This window comes from Stegastes partitus, unplaced genomic scaffold (assembly GCF_000690725.1).
Source record: "Stegastes partitus isolate 25-593 unplaced genomic scaffold, Stegastes_partitus-1.0.2 Scaffold1746, whole genome shotgun sequence".
Classification (NCBI taxonomy): domain Eukaryota; kingdom Metazoa; phylum Chordata; class Actinopteri; family Pomacentridae; genus Stegastes; species Stegastes partitus.
Genome location: NW_007579477.1, coordinates 111,083 through 128,590, shown reverse-complemented (window position 1 = coordinate 128,590; position 17,508 = coordinate 111,083). Strand labels below are relative to the sequence as shown.

General features: G+C 42.0%; 1 protein-coding gene across 1 annotated transcript in view; it reads right to left on the bottom strand.

Annotated features, from left to right (window-relative positions):
- lonp2 (lon peptidase 2, peroxisomal) overlaps window positions 1–17,508 on the bottom strand; it is a 35,664-nt gene that overhangs the window by 2,536 nt on the left and 15,620 nt on the right. The window contains exons 8-16 of the mRNA XM_008302004.1: window positions 17,241–17,359; window positions 17,007–17,146; window positions 11,176–11,317; window positions 9,916–10,066; window positions 8,357–8,483; window positions 4,370–4,515; window positions 1,412–1,497; window positions 730–937; window positions 300–328 (exon numbers count right to left, since the gene is read on the bottom strand). Coding sequence (XP_008300226.1) covers window positions 300–328; window positions 730–937; window positions 1,412–1,497; window positions 4,370–4,515; window positions 8,357–8,483; window positions 9,916–10,066; window positions 11,176–11,317; window positions 17,007–17,146; window positions 17,241–17,359 — 1,148 coding nt within the window. The remainder of the gene's footprint in view (window positions 1–299; window positions 329–729; window positions 938–1,411; window positions 1,498–4,369; window positions 4,516–8,356; window positions 8,484–9,915; window positions 10,067–11,175; window positions 11,318–17,006; window positions 17,147–17,240; window positions 17,360–17,508) is intronic.

The following is a 17,508-nucleotide window of genomic DNA, read 5'->3' as shown; positions in this document are numbered from 1 at the left end:
AGAACATGCAAACTCCACGCCCCACCAGGACGCGAACCGGCAACCTTCTTGCTACGAGGCAACAGTGCTACCAACTGCGCCACCCTGACTTGTTGTTCCACTGGAAAATGTAATCAAATCTAAGCCTAAAATCCTGCTGTTTCATCAAAATCACTTTATTCTACACATCTCGTATAATAATTAGCTAAAAAAATTAACCGACCACAGTAACCGGATTCTGTAAAAAAATAAATAAATCAGCGCTTCTCTTCACAATCAATAAGGCTTTAATGACTGTGCTCAAAGGGCACAAGACAAACATTCAGAAACGTCTGGGCTGGACTGCAGGCTGTGAGCACGCAGAGAGATGCACATTAAAAATAGAAGCAGGAAAATATCTATAAAAGGTAAAGTCAATACATTATTTCCAATATAGATAACACCTGTGAGCACTTGGAAAGATGTTGTGCACTCTGATTCCAGGGTTTTTTTAAATGTCTTGTAAAATAAATAACTTAATTTTTTCCTTTATTGTTTATTTATGACACTGTAACTTTCTCTCAGCTTCTAGTTCTGGTTTCCACAGTCGTGCAGGACTTTATATTACCAGAAAAACACAAAGAAGAAAACAACAACAACAACACAGAAACTGTTCAGGCATCATATTGTTGAGCCTCTCTCACAGCTTATATTATATATGTAAACGCATGCACACAATGAATATACATGCACATCTGGACGTGGACTCACTGTTGGTGAGCTGGTAGGTTTTGGCGTTCGCTCTCAGCCAGCTGATGGCCAAATGAGCGGATTCTTTCATAACGTCTCCCAGCTGACCCGTCAGAGTGAGCTGACCTTCCCCCTCCATCCGACTGGCCTCCACGAACATGATCTCCCCGCCGAGCGGCGTCCAGGCCAGGCCCACAGCTACGCCGGGCAGGGTGAGCCGCTCGGACACCTTCCAACAGGCACACAGAGAAACATCTGTAAAGCTGCGCTTGGTGGAATAATCACAGAAAGACTCCAAGGAGGAGGTTTTGCAATCATCACAAATTCAGCACAAGGTCGACATGACCTGGACGGATAAATGAAGAGAGAGAAGGAACATAAGAGCGAGGGAAGTTCAGAGGGAATAAAAGAGAGATGGAGGAGACCAGATATCAGAAAAAACAAGATCTTTCTCCACATTGTTCTGAATGATGACACATGCGTTCCCCTACTGCGTTTTCAGTCATTCAGACTTTATGAACACAGCTGCCAGCGCTTTATTCATGAGCTCCGATAGAGATTCTCTGAGGTCCTGCGAATTCAGGCAGTCGTCCTGCACATGTTTCTGTAATTTACTGCTTCTTCGGCGCCTTGCTACATCGTATACAAAGCTAATCCTCCAGAGAGGCCGCTCTGAATGCGACCCTTCCTCTCAGCACCTCACCTCCATTTCAAACAGCGGCGGACCCAGGATGTCTTTCAGGGCGATGTGGTCGATCACTATGGGCATCTCCGGGGGCGCCGCCTTGTCTGGAAACACACAAACAGCATAACAACATGTGTTCAAAGCAGGTAACCGATTTATGTTGTGATTAAAAGATTAAAGGAAGAACGTCTCTCGTTTACGTCCATGTTTTCTGGAATCAGGTGACTGCAGACTGTGGGAATAATCTCATTACTGAAAGCGAACGTAAACACACTGCGTCCTGCAAACAGACTTTGGATTGAAGGCCTCAGAGGGAAAGAACAGCTGTTAACACTGACATTATGCAATGATAGTCATCAAACAGACGCCACCTTTTGGAAAATGCAAAACACATGCACAGGAACACACATCATTTGCATGCACATATTTGTTTCGGTGACATCTGTTACCGGGCAACGCTGAGGTTTTCTTTTTTCCCCTCCACAAAGCAGCACAAAATTTCTTTCTTTCTGTTTTTCATCAAAACAACTCAGACTGAATTCAGTCTAATTTTAGTTGCATGTCTACTGATTCAGTGTGGTGGGATTCAACTGTTGCAGTTCAGTCTGCGGTCTGCTGGAAACGTTTTCAGCTAATCTGCTGCCTAATAAGAAAAGCCTGAAGATACATTTTAATCTCCTGGAAATCCTGCGACTTATTATGACTAATATCCAAATCGAATACGCAGGAGATTGTGTAGAAATTTCCCAACAAAGACCAGCTGGCTACTGAAAGGCATCGTGTTGTACTTTGAAGGAGACCACAGACATCCTGCAGCTGACAGAAAATATTGTTTTCAACTGGCATCACTTGACTGTTATTACAGAAATAGGCCGTCTGTGCGATCGGAGGGCAAATGTCAGACATCAGTCAGAATAATGTGACTGTAAAAACCGACGTCCACTAAACTGCTTTGATTTCTAGCGGTGCAGAGTCGGGTTTATGTATCGAATTCCCAACCAAAGTGACAAAACCCACCTGGAGCCAAACAGCTGTCAGTCTGACACACGACAAGCACACGGGTGTAAAACCTCACCATGTCAATCGGCGCTTTTTTCCACAGCTGCTTGGTCTGAGATTAAGCGGCGATGTGACATTTTGAGACGAGCCAGATATGCACAGAAAACTCACATCACCACCTGCAAGACGTATCGTTTCGGCATCGACGATGTGCACATGTGCATTGCTGCAACTTTGTTTTTGCTGATGGGGAAAAGCTCATTTGCATGGTTCTCATTTTCCATGTTTTAAAAGCTCCGTTCATTGAAGACAGTCCATGTAGGTAAAGCCACTCCATTTCACCGTGGGTAAATGTGAGCGGCAGCGCTGCAGTTCCTGAGTGGAGACTAGAGGCTCTTCTGTGCACAGCTGACTAGGTAGCATCTATTACCCTCCACATAAGGTGTTATGGGAACGTCAGTGAACTGTTGTATCTATTACTAAGCACGTGTTCACCAGGAGAGGCATTTTGGAGACAATTTAATTTATATTTTGCCTCTAGATATGCACTGAAGATCATTTATAGGCTTATTTTAAACAAAGATTTGTACGTTAGCAGAAATGAGGCACAACATGGAAGTGAAAGCAGCGATCTCTTTATTTAAATGTGCTTAAAAAACTCGTTATGGATCAAAATATTCTTGATTATCTTATGGCCATAATCATGCAGCCTCGTTAAGATATGGACATAAGTTGGCTACAGAAAGGATGATGTTGAGTAACAGCAGTGTCTTGCACATGACTCATTTCTTTGACAGTTTAAATCAGCACCACAAATGTCTGGGTAATAACAATATCATGAGTACAAATCTAGATCTGAGCAAAAAAAAAGAAGTTTTTTTTCAGATGTCTTTACCAGGGTTACACATAAGAAGGTTCCAAATTGCTTTTGTCAGCTTTTTTTATTTTATTTTTTTCCATTTCTGATGCAGTCTTCTGCAAAAAATCTCTCAAATATTCTATAATGATTCTTTCCAAATACTGTAATTTCCGGACTATAAGCCGCTACTTTTTTCACACCCTTTGAACATTGCACCTTAAAAAATGATGCGACTAATTTATGGATTTTTACGAATTTGCGTCGAGACAAAAGTAACATGAGAGCGACAATGAAAGAGAGACCGAGGAAGTGTGTGACGAAGTAATTCTGAGGCTGTTCAATTCCAACACTGAAGACTTTAGTGGTTTTAGTGCGCAGGAGGAAGATGAAGATGGAGAGCAATGACTTTTCCTGGTAGGCTGCTGTAGTTTTTTTATTTTTTTAACCAGCCGTGTTACAGGCACTGTTTGGAAAAAAAGCATTTACTCATTTGTGTGTGTCACCGGTACGTATTTAATTAAAAGTTAAAAAAATCTTTCTGTGTAAATAACTCATGTTACAACATGGACACCTGCGGCGTAGTGTGGCCTACATATGTACAATTTTGTTTTTCTTTTTTAAAGTTAGTGGGTGCGGCTTATATTCAGGTGCGCTCAATAGACCGAAAAGTACGGTAGTTATTCAAGTCATTTGATGATTTTCTTTTCCCAAGATTGCAGTCCTGTTAGCTTACTAAAGACACATTCTGTGGATGAAGCCTGCAACTACTTTGAGCTTCAGATGACTGCCTTACACTACAATGTACATGTCATAATTTAGTAGTAATTAATGATCAATACAGTGAATACTTACGACCTTTCAGTAATAGTCCAGTAAATAACTGCTGTTTCCTATTTACAGTAATTACCTAATAAAAGTTAAAAGCATCATGTGACTTTTATTGAGGCTGCGTTCTTTTAAACTTGCTTTTTATTATACAGTGTGGACATAGTCACTGTTTTATGCGCAAGCTGTGTGTGCAGCCAGACAGATTCATGCTGAAAGATTTATCAGTCCGCTCCAGCTTGATCTCGCTGCCAAATACAGACAGAAAACAGGCTGACAGCTCAGCCTCTCACCTCCCATCTGCTGCTGCTGCTGCTGCGTCTCAGTTGAAGTCTCCGTCTTGGTTAGTCGGTGACCCTCGGCGACCTTCACGGCCACGGCTCGGCAGATCGCCCCGATCTTCCTCTCCAGAGAGCGCACACCCGCCTCTCGGGTGTATCTAAAAGACGCAAGAAAGAACAAATAAAATTACGTTGACGTAGGATGAGGTTTCACTGTGGCATCTGTTGCTCCATGTGTAACAGTACATCTTGGTCGGGATGAAGCAGCAGCTTCCGAGGCTGAAAAATAAAGCGGAATGTAAAAGTGCAGTTCCTTAAATGGCCACTTGAGGCTGCTTTCAAAAACGAGTCAGTCCCCATAGACTCTCATGTTAAAATGTCCAACCTTTCAGCAGAAATAAACATGTTTACATCCTGGAACAGAGAACAGCTTTGCTCTGTCTAGCTAGACTCCTCAATCACAACAACAGCACGGGACGGGATTTTTTAAATAACTCACTAGTGTAAATTGTATTAAGGCTTAATGTTACGCATAATTAAGGGCGTGTTCACTTTGAGCGGCAGGTGAGTGCCGGAGACGTGCCTCGGCTCCCCCGGTTTGCTCATTTTCAAGATCAGATGTCACAACTGAGCCTCAAAACCGCTGCTCAGGAGTTTCACCGCCAAGCAGGTTTGCAAACACAAAGAAATTTGATGGGGTGGCTAACAAGCAGAAAAAATGTAAAGGATGAAAAGATTCATTAAGAAAGCAAGTGTTGCAAGTCAAATAAACAGCAGGTGGAGCACATCCAAGGGATTTTAATTAATAGAACACCATACATAGTATATGGTGTAAACAACTTCAGATGTGCAAAGAATAATTATAATCCTATTCCTGAAGGCATGTGCTGAGTCGTTGTCTGTAGTAGAGAGAGAATGAAAGCGTCGACGAGGGTCTCTAGCCTTGTTGATGAGACCAACTGCTGGTGGGAAAAAGCTGCTTCTGTGGATTCCCAGCGGTGGTGAAGGTACAGACGGTTCATACATCTTTATGCACAGGATGTAGTCAGGATGTGACCTGGTCACTGAAGGCTGGCAAACAAGGTTGTCATTGCCAGTCGGGAAAAAAGGGTTTGACCTGTAAATGAATCATAAAAATGCTAAACGGTAAATAGTTTGCACTTTTCCACCTTAGCAGTACTCAAAGCGCATTAAATCTATGTACACAGATAGACTGATGATAGTGGAGCTGGAATGTAAGGTGTTCATCAGGCATCACCAACTCTGGGTTCAGTGTCTCATCCAAGAGATGCGGGACTGAACTACCAACCCAGCGGTACCATCTGAACCACAACCTGGGATTTGTTGAATTTTTTGCAACAGTCAGTTAAAGTAGTATTTCATGCAACCTTTGTAGGATTTAATACCCAATATGTAAACTACTCAATTAAAATCACACCATAAAAGCCTCTATAGGGTCTTAATCCATATAGTTTAGATTGCGTTTGCAGTCAGAATGCTCTTCACTGAGGGACACTGGTGGCTGTTGTCGTAAATGTGCTGTATTATTTGCAATTTAAAAAAAATAAAAATAAAATTGCTTTGGTGCTTATTTCTTTGCATTGGTTTCAAACTTCTGTGTAATTTGACGTTTGTTTTATTGTGAAGCAATCTGCAACTTTTAAAAGGTGCTATACAAAAAATAAAAGTTAGCATCTATATTATAAACCTCTAAACCAACAGGAACAGGTCAAACACAGGAGAAAATAAACCAGGTTAAACAGTAAAAAGTTTAAATCTTAACAGAAACGGCAGCAGGCTGTATGTGAGGACCAGTGTGATGGCTTCTGCTGAATGTTTCTATCTGTCTGAGTCCAAACTCATCACCACCTCTTGTGCTTTGTTTTTTTATGTTTTAAAAAGATGTAACCAGTAAAAAGTGGAAGTGTCCCTCAGAGGATGAGCATGGGCTGTGTGCTTCTGGCTGTTGCTATAGTAACCAGACTGGAGTGCAGAGAGTGTTGTCGAGAGGCTCTGCGGGTCTGCAGACAAAATACTGCTCACCATCTGGAACGAGCAGAAGCCTCTGCAGCACCATTTCCTCGTGCACATGGCAGATCCGGCTGTTTTGTGGTCCGTCTTATCAAACACGATCATTGAAATCATGTTAGTGTCCAAAAGAATTACGCAATTAATCAGTTAGCTGACTGGTTCGAGGAGACGCTGTGGTTGAGGGATGTTTTCTCTAATCAGAAGGTCGCGCTGCCCGAAAACTGCTGGTCAACACTCAAAACAAATACCCGCGAAACCACATGACAACTTAATGGCAGCCTCTGAAGACCAGTAGTGGAATTCCAAGTGAGCCTCAGATGTGAGCTGCCAGCTGGCCGAGCTCTTTGCGTCACTCCTCTCACGCTGAATCCCTCCTTCGCTGACTCAATGTGGCGGCGTCTCTGCACATCGTTCACATAAACGTCCACATAAATCCGAGGAATTTCACTGAATTGTTGCTGTTGTTGTTTCAGTGGGATATACGAGCTCAGCAGCGTACGGAGGCAGCAGCAGTATGTAAATCTACTTAACTTGTCTTTGTATACCTAAAGAAATATTTACTGCAAGTGTTGAGGAAAATACATGAAGAGCTAATTGAGAAGGCAGGTAAAAGGTGCAAGAGAAACTATTGCACCAATAAAATCAGGTGGGTGACAAGTTAAAGCAGGATGAAGTGTTTCAGTGAGGTGTTGGCCCATCATGTACCACCAGAGCAGCTTCAGTGCTTCTTGGCATCGATTCTCCAAGTCTCTGAGCTCTACTGGCGCCATTTAGTGTTTTGATGATGGTTTTGGAGAGCGCACCATCTCTGACTTGCCAGACATTTTTATAGCACTAAATGTGGCTATTTATGATGATATTTGTGAAATTTTAACACTTTCCAAGACAAAAATTCTTTAAGAAGTTTCCCTCCACTTTTAGCATGTTTGAATGACAATAAATCAAGAACTAATAAAGATAAAAGCCTGAAATTTTCACTGTTATTTCTCATCGTGCCATTGATTCAGAATCACAGACAAGTGGATCACATAGTCTCTGATTATGGGGGAGCTGAAATATGAAAAAAAAATTGGTTTGGTCTGGTTTTTCACCACTGAACTCTAAAATTCATTTATCTTCATAAGAAGGAGTTTATGCACCACAACACAACATTAATAATAATGTCTGTCTGGCTGTCGGTGGACTGTTGTTGACCTAAAACGTTGCTCTACTGTTTCTCCTTATGTATCGCACTCAAGCTTGGTCAGCACATGGCATCTAAACGCAGACGTCATTTTACTCACTGTTCCTATTGAATACCGTCTTTGCCACTGAAGCTCCTGCCATCTGTGCCCCAATAACAAACTCTTCTATAAATAACTCAGATCTTTTTCTTGTTGCCACCTTGATACAACATCCGAATGAGTTTTTATAGCTGCCACAGAGCCATGCAGTGTGAAAGCATCCGCATTTATTTTTCCTCTAATTCATTTACGTTGGCACCCGTCTACAATCATACAACATAAAATACTTTTAAACAAGAATATCTGTGTAAAATCCCTCTATAAAAGCTTCTCAAGGGTTACAGGCCACGGAGCAGGGTTTTTCTTCTCAACGTCTCGTTGTATAAAAGGAGGCACAGAAGGATTGGTACAATTCCACCTGACTGATAGTTTTATGACGGCATATATATATATCATCACTTAAGTATTTCAAGAGTCTGCCACACTTGTTCCGGCCAAGAAAGCGTCCAGACGCAGCCCTGCATAAATCTACAGCAAGTTTGGAGTACAGAAATAACAAATTAGAAAGAATGGGCCAGTTACTGAGCATTAGGAGGTGCTGATAAATGGACTTTGTCACCTTCCTTCCTACAAAGTCAAGTCAGCTTCTTTTCCTCAACAATAGCCGCAAACAAAAAGCGGCGCTCGTACAACTATTCTGAGCTCCGGTTTGGTCCCTTCTCATGTTGTTTATTTCTGTGCGTACCTGCTGATGATGTCCTGCGTGCTGTCCTGAGGTATGTGCAGCTGCTGAGGTGTTAATCCGTGCTGCTCCAGCTGGTTCGGGATCAGGTGACGGTGAGCTATCTCCACCTTCTCCTCCTGGGTGTAGCCTGAAACAATGGATAGTTTAAGAAAAAGGATTCCACATCAATTCTTGTGTCATCCCTTGAATATTTTATGAGGGTGACAGGCTTCAAATTATGGTGATATAATACAATTCAAGTGATAGTCATTTGAAAGCATAGATCATTTTAATACTGCAGCTTTACATATAGTTGATAAATACCCCATTATTGATCATATATGACTGACTGTATTGGTAATAAATAGTTTTTGACTGTTGGCGGCAGAGACTTTGGTGATTCATAGTGTGTCCACACATCTGCGCATATTTAAATGAGAACAGATACACAGTTGGAAACAGTCATTGTCTCATCTGGTTTGTGTGATTGTGCAGCATAAACTCAATTACAAACATGCTTGAAATCAGCACCATTACCAGATGGAAACTGTGGAGATGATTCCTTAGAGATCCCATATGATGAAAATCCTACTTTGTGTTTCGTGGTTGTTAAAAACATGGAGGTGTAAAGCAAGAGACGTTTACTTTTGGCGTTCTTCTCCATTGTACAAGCCAGCCAGAATTATACTGAAGTACCAAACACCAGCTATGACATAACAGCCGTGCAGCTCACAGTTTGTATAATCAAGATGAATCATTCAGAATGAGTAGCTGCCTCTCAGTCCACCAGCGTTATTTACTCCATGCACTCCTGGCATCAAGATCCAGTGGATTCATTATTGATGGTAATGTCACAATTAACTGTAAGTGTTAGCAGGTTGTGCAGCTAATGAGGCTAATGTTACCATTAGCTTTAATGATCACAGGTCAGAGCTCTGTGGAAACTGTAACGCTGAGGAGCATTCAGAGAAAACTTAAAGACACATCTGAACCCACTAAACAAGGGCTTGATGTGGGTCAACGTGTTGTGATGTCGGCTGTTGTGCTTCAGTTTCAGCATCTGATTGCTTCTCTCCTGCTCTCTGTGCTCACATATACGGTGTTTGAATCCAGCTGAATTCCCAACAAACGTGTTCTCCTTTACATATTTTTCTGTTTCTGGTGTCAGCCTTTTCCAAGTTGCTAATCTGCACCGATAAACTGCAAATGACCTGACAAATTCAGCAATATTTTCATTTAAAATGACAGAAAGAAGCAATAGAAAGTCACAAACGTTCTATCACATACTAGTTGGCTGCCATGGTCGACTGCTTTTATTTAATCCAATCACAGACACAGAGAGTCTTGTTCCTGAACAGGATGTGGACAACAGCAGCTCACGTGTATTTACAGCTACAGACACTCAACCAGTCCAATTTGAAACAAAAAACAGAAGTAATTCAGTCATGGTGAAATAAAGCATCTTTGTGGTATTTAGAGCTGAAAACTTGGTCGACACACTCTGAGAACATACGAGACTTTCATTGATTTGCAAAAAAAACTGGTGCTTTAAAGCTGAGCGACGCTGCAACTAAACCCACCTGGTACCTGCAGCACCTCCATCCTGTCCAGCAGAGCCGGAGGGATGCTCGCTGTGGTGTTTGCAGTGGCAATAAAGAGCACTTGGGAGAGGTCGAAGGCCACGTTGAGGTAATGGTCAGTGAAGCTGTGGTTCTGCTCTGGGTCCAGGACCTAAGGGAACATATACAGACGGCATCAGTTTAGCGCTTAATCAAAAAGTGATGGTAAGAACATGTAAAGGTTATTTAGGGAATTCATAATCTGAGAAGCGATCTGATATACAGTGCTTAATAAATGTATTAGACCAGCTGTCTAATTTGTTAAGCACTGCACTATAAAACATCCAGCATCATGAAGTGCTTTAATGCTCACTTATCTCTTGATGTTTTACCATTTTGAAGAGGAATTTCAAACTGAATTCACCTTTTTATACCCACATTTGAGCCACTGGTCTTCTCCGAGAAGTCAGAAATGAATCAAGCATAACATTCAGCCACTAAAACTAATTTGTCTGTTCAGGAATGAAAGTAAATAACTACAATCTGACATTTTAATCAAGAAATAATAATGTGCTTTACTATTTTCTTTTTGGTAAAACAATAAATTGAAAAATTCATAGATAACAATAATAATTGTATTTTAGAATTAAAAATGTCATTTTGGTTGAAGAGCTTCTACATACTGGTGTATTAACCATTACAGAAACATGAGAAATTATTTAGTTAATTACTAGTGATGCACAATATTAAAATTTTTGGCCGATACCGATATCTGACATTAAGATTTCTGATATCGCCGATAACCGATATTATCGATGTCGATATTCAATTTTTGTTCACATCGAAAAATGAGTGTAAGTAAGCACTGTGAGAACGTGAAAACTATTCAAAAGAAGCCCAAATTAGACCACATAGACTTCTTTATTAAGCAGCAAAAGCAAAACATATTTAAACATATTTTATGATATTTAACATTCAAGTCCAGGATCATTTAAGTAAAAACACCTGAGAAATAGCAGCGATATCAAACGTAGAGACGAAGGCGCTGATGCTACACAATCATCAGTTAAATTTGTTCATCGGACCGATACGATATATGGGAAAAAACACTAATATCGGCTGATACCGATGTGATGGCCAATATATCGAGCATCCCTAGTAAGTACCAATGCTGTTAATGTAGGTCAGCTGTGGGATAAACCTTACACTCGATGGTGGTCCAATACATTTGTTAAACACTGTAATTCTACAAGAAATCTGAGAGAGAAAAGACCAGCTGACCTCGAGCAGAGCGGCTGCAGGGTCTCCTTGCAGACTCTTGCCCAGTTTATCCACCTCGTCCAAGAGGAAAACGGGATTATTGACGCCCACCGTCTTCAAACCGTTGATAATGCGTCCAGGCATGCTCCCCACATATGTTCGCCTGGAGACACGGGTAAAGGTTTAAAAAGCTCACGTACTCTGAAAATGTTTCCACTCAATTTTAAACCCTCTCGAGGCTCACAAAGTAATTTGTTCTACCGATGCCAACAGGAAAGAGTAGAAACTGTGTGAATTTCCCTTCTGGGATGAATGAAGTATTTTTCATTTCATTTCATTTCAAACATGTATGTCATGGATCTGTCCGAGTAGTTTCTGTGTTATTACATGTGTGTTATCCACTCATTCTAGACAGATGCATCGCTTTGCCGTGCCACAACACGGAAACATAAGTGAAAAAAGAAACCAGACACGTTCTCTGCAGTGAAGTGTGTGCCACCTGGGCAGTTTATGGGGAAATGAAAAAATAATCAAAACAAGACAATATAAGAACCTCAGAGACACTTTGTTAAATCGAACAAATTGCAGAATGAAGTGTGTCTGAGAACTTTCATCTTTATCTGTGCCCCCCCCTCCTGCTGCTGGTATGTCTGACACATGGTACTCATCTGGCTGTGATAACGTGTCTGTTTAGTCTTCACTTTAAAGACAACAAGATCCTCCCCCCGTAATCTGAGAGGAACTCTTTTACCCCGATGCCCTCTCGCCATGCACACAGGCACACACAACAGGCTCCGAGACACAACTTGTCAATCAAACATGGCTATTTGTAAAAGAACTCCTGTGTTGTACCGGATTTCAGCTTTGTTCCTCATGTAGGTTAATTGGCATAACTGAGCTTGCAGAAGGCATCTCCAGCACACTGCAGCTCAGTGGACTGTAGTTAATCACGTTTTTATTGTTTTAGAGCTAACTTGTTGCAAGGTCTGACAGAGATAAAGTCATGATTTCTGTCTCACTGAGGTCATTCCATCTCCAATCTTTAACAATTTTACAACAATTTCTGCTCAATCATCTGGCTGAAAATTTTCCAGCAAAGAATATAGACATTCATATAATTGATATATCAAGTATTTTTCCATGATAAAATGTTTTTTAAAACTTCCGCTGACAAACTTTGGGCACATTTTTTCACACACTGAAATTTGAGTCTATGTTTGAACGACAATATCTCAGGAACTAATTCAGATAAAAGCCTGTTATTTTCACTGTTATTTCCCATCATGCCATTTATTCACAATCTGCAATGTTGGACAAGTAGATCACATATTGTCTGATTCCAGATGAGTTGAAATGCTGTCATGAAAAGTCCCATTTCTGAGCACACATTAACAACAGAACTGATACTTCTCGATTCAGAATCTGCAATTTTGGACAAACAGATCAAAAAATCTCTGGTAATGAGTGAATAAATGTGAGCTGTCATAAATAGTCAATCTATATTTTCACAGATACAAGTAAGATGAGCGAGCAGGAGGCCCCTGATGACTTGAGATGAAGTGACACTTCACTCTGTCATTCTGCAGCCATCCAGCAGATGCCCTCAGACGTTCTTCCCCTTCCAGTCTCCCAACTCCATCACCTACAGACTTTGCTGTACATCTCTGGATTCACCACATCTACCCACATACTGGCCTCCTACCTGTATCACTATTATTTGAATTCACTGTCAAATTAGGTGAATTGACACTCGTTATAAAGGCACCTGTCAGGTAGTGGGACGTGTTAGGAAGCAACTGAACAACTTGATTTGTCGGAAGAAAGAAAAATGAGCAAGTGTATGGATCTGAGCATCTTTGACAAGGGCCAGACTGTGATGGCTAAACGACTGAGGCAGAGCATTTCCAAAAAAGCAAATCTTTAAAGGTGTTCCCAGCACGCAGTGGTTCGCTTTGCAACATACTAAACTCTGCTGGATGGAGCTTTCATTGGCTCTGTGAATGTGTATCAGATCGAAACCTTTCTCTGCTGCTAAGTGGAACGTGACCTCTCATGAGTCAAGTATTTAGATCGCATTTCAAGTATCTTCAATCACACTGACATGAAAACGCATTTGAAACGATTTAAGGTTCTCTCTCAAATGTTTCCTTGACAGACTCCTGTTGAAGAAGAGTAATGACACAGTGTTTTATTGAGTCCACTTGTCCAACAGGTTGGTGCAAGATGCACCAAAATCGCTTTGAAAGTCCCGATGGTATCCTTCCAACTCGCCCTGTGTGCAGTATAAATGACTGATGGGTGCAACGCACCAGTGCACGTGAAGCTCCTGCAGACTTTCAGCATTCACTCACCTAGCAGCACGGAGGCACTCACAATAGTACATAAGTGCTGGTTTTAGCTGTGTGGACTTTGTTTTCCCCTGACAAATACTTATATGCGAGTGTTGTCAGAAACAGGTAAATCAAACATGTTGAAGCCCTGAACAGACATCAGCTCCGTTTAGCCGCAAAACAGACAGAGGTTTAGATTTTCTGGTAAAATGTACAACATGTGTGAGGAACTGTATGAACAGCATTCTGACAGCCCTAAGTGTAGACAATCAGCTGTAAGAGTAGAGGAGCTCTGTGGTGTTTGTGGTGAACCGATGCCGAGGTCATGGGCGCCCAAAGCTCATTGTGTGTCCCACGAAAGAGCTGCTGTAGAGCTGCAATTTCTGAAAACCTAAACGCTGGCCATGATGGAAATATGTCAGAGCACACAATGCATCGCAGTTGACCCCTGTTTACCCCCCAAAAAATCACCCAGGAGTGGCATGTGAGCGTCAGAAATGGACCACGGAGCAACGAAGAGGTTGGCTGGGTCAAATGAATCCCATTCTCTTTCACATCACATGGAGGTCAGGTGTGTGTAGGCTGCGTACCTGGTGAAGCCAACAGACGCAGTGTGATGCTAAGAGCACATTCTGCTTGGAAACCTTTGAGTCTGGGAGTCATAAATATGAATGCCGCATTGAGACATACTTGAATCGTTTTGCAGACGATGTACACCCGTTCATGGCAGCGATATTCCCTGATGCCTGCTTCCAGCAGGATAATGCTCCCTGCCACACTGCAGAAACTGTTCAGGAATGCTTTAAGGAACCTGACACCCAACGTCTTGAGATCTCCACTGAATCGAGCATCTGTGCAATGTGCTGAAAAACAAATCTTATCGGAGGCTCCACTTCGCAAACTTGCAGGCCAGAGCAGGTTTTAATGGTGTGAATGCGGTTTCACGTTACAAGACATGAATGAAATCATAAAGATGATGAGATCTCATATCATCTCAGTTTTAGGAGCAATAATTCAGACTGGGGTGATCTTTAGAAGAGAGGGAACTGAGATCTGTCTTACAACTCCTCAGTGCTCCTCCTGGCTTTTTGTGAGCAATAAGCAAGACATGAATGAAATCAAAAAGATGCAATGAGGAGATCTCATCTATGGCTTACATTTCTCCTACAAGTCTCAAAAACTCAGTCTCACATTAGCTCAGCTCTGCTCCTAAGAGGGAGTTTAAGAGCAATAAATCAGACTGAGCTGATCTCAAGATACACAATTGGGATTAAATAAATCTCATGAAGATATTTAACTGAGATCTCCTTACTTTTGAAGAGTTCAAGAAAAGACTATCCTGAGCAAAGAAGTTTTCCTCTGGGAAGTCATCTGCGGGAAAATCATGTCAGCAATTTTCCGTACATCATGAACCATCCAGCTACTGGCATCAGCACTGCTTGATTTCTGCAGCTGATTCTCTACACTTAGGGCTGTCAGATTAAAGTTCACACAGTTCCTCAGACATGTTATACATTTGACCAGAAGAACTCTGTTTTGTACGGTGGCCGACGGGGACGAATGACGTGCATATACACAAACGAGCTGCATATACATGAATGCGTTACATAAATAGAAACGTGCTGCAAAAAGGAAACGCTGCACATCCACTCACACAGCAGAAGTGCCCCAGGCAGGGGCAGTAGTGAGCTTTTCACCTGAAAGGCAGACTTTTATTATTATTATTGTTTCGTGTCCTGGGACATGAAACAACAATAATACTGTACACACAAAGACATTACAGATCCTGTAGGATGGATCTCTTCCAGGTCTCCGGCAAGGCTGCGCGCTGATGCTAAAGGGGTTGCCTGAGAGCAAATTTCCCCCAAAACTGCCAGCGTAATAAAAACACAAAAATGCCACAATACAATGTACTCTTTTACACTTTACACTCACTACGATCACAGTACATCTTCCGGATGCCGTTTTCCTGCATGTGTCCTTCTTTTCAGACTTTACTAATGTTGATCAGTGTGGCCGCACACATCTGTATAGTGAACTCTATAGTTATTGGTGTGGACGGGCCGTAACAGGAAAACTGCTTAATGCGAGACTGTCGGAAGAAAACAACGACAAAAACATCACAGCTAATGTGCTGTCTGACGGGGGAAAAACGTGTCCCAGACACAAAAGATAATTCCAATTGAAATGTATTGGTTTGAAAGTTGTGCTTGGGAACACGACAAAGTTGAGCAAATCGTATCCCAGGACACAAAACAATAATAATAGCATTAAGTTTCATGACTATTTCATGAATTGCCGTGAGACTGGGTTGGCTTTTCTCTCGCTCGTCGTCGTCTGCCTCTCAGGTGAAAAGCTCACTAGTGTCTGTCTGTCTGCCTGTCTGGGGCACTTTTGTTGTGTGAGTGGATCTGCAGCGTTTTCTTTTTGCAGCGCCTTTCTGTTTCTGCAACGCATTCATGTATATGCTATTCATTTGTGTATATGCACATCATTTGCCCCCGTCGGCCACCATAGTTTTGCAGCTAAACAAAGCTAACACTTGTTCAAGGTTTCAAAATTAATGATTTCACTGTTTCTGATCAAACTTCCAAAGAAGTCCAAGTGTTTGTAAAAGGAAAACAAGACCCACACCACTAAAAGAAAAAAAAAAAAGAGCACACATGCTTAAAGGTGGTGGTCTAAGAACCTTTGTGCTGCTTAAATTGAAGAGTGTTACAGGTTTTCCAAATGTTGAATGTGTGCAGGACTTTCACGTGCACTTTTGCTTTCTAATCATCAGCCACATAAACTGAACACAGGTGGACTTTCAGGCGTGTTGGACGGATAACAACAGGACTTTCAAAGCGATTTCAGTGCATCTTGCGCAAGTCTTTTGGATTGCTACAATAATTTCATTACTCTTCTCCAACAAAGGTCTGTCAAGGAAACAACTTAAAAGAGAACATTTTCTGTCAGAGAGGTAGAAATGTGGTCTAAATAGCTGCCTCATGGGCCGCCGCTATAACTCACCTGGTTGAGCTGGCGTCCCATGTGCAGGGCTGCAGTCCCAGTGTGGAGGTCATGAGTTTGAATCCCACTCATGACCCTTTCCCACATGTCCTCCCCCCATTCTTCTCCCCAACTTTCCTGTCTCTCTCTGACTAAAATTATCCAATAAAGGCACAAAGGCCAAAAAAATAACTTTAAATAGCTGCCTCATGAGGGCTGTTTCTCCACTCGTTACACATCCACAGAGCCAATGTAAGTTTCACCATCACACAATGCACTCGTGCTGCTGTTACGTGGATTAAATCATCCAAGTCCTAAAACAAGATTACAGTACCGCACGCCACACACACCTGCAAGTTGAATTCTGCAGTGATGAATTGCCTCAAAGTCTCCTTTTTGACTTGACAAATGCATGTTTACAGGAAAGCACCTGCACATGGAAAATCTCTGCTTTCCAGGAAACTCACAATCTACGCTGTGATCTTCAAACATCTGCTCCTACAGACCCCTTGTATAGTCTCATGGGCATACCTGTGTCCTCTGATATCAGACTGGTCGCAGACGCCTCCCAAAGCAATGCGGTGAAACTCCCTGCCCAGCGTCCGGGCAATGGAGCGTCCCACGCTGGTCTTACCAACTCCTGGAGGGCCCACAAAGCACAGGATGGGGCCCTAAAGACACAGCGGCGGCATGAAATTCACAGATTAGGAAAAACTGCTTCATGCATGACATTACATTTTGTCTTCGGGCGACTATGAGAAGCACCTTGAGTGAAGTCTTGAGCTGTCTGACAGCCAGGTACTCCAGCACACGTCTCTTCAGCTTATCCATGGCATAGTGATCGTTGTCCAATAGAGTTCGAGCAGCTCGGATGTCCAGGCAGTCTGAGGAGTGGGTGTGTCGGGTGGGGTGAATGTTGATGAGATGGATGGTTAAAAAAAAAAAAAAAAAACAAGAAAAAAAAAAAGAAACCCAGAAAGCATTAGTGAAGAGTTTGCAGAGACAGAGGGATACGTGACTGTAATTTCAGAGC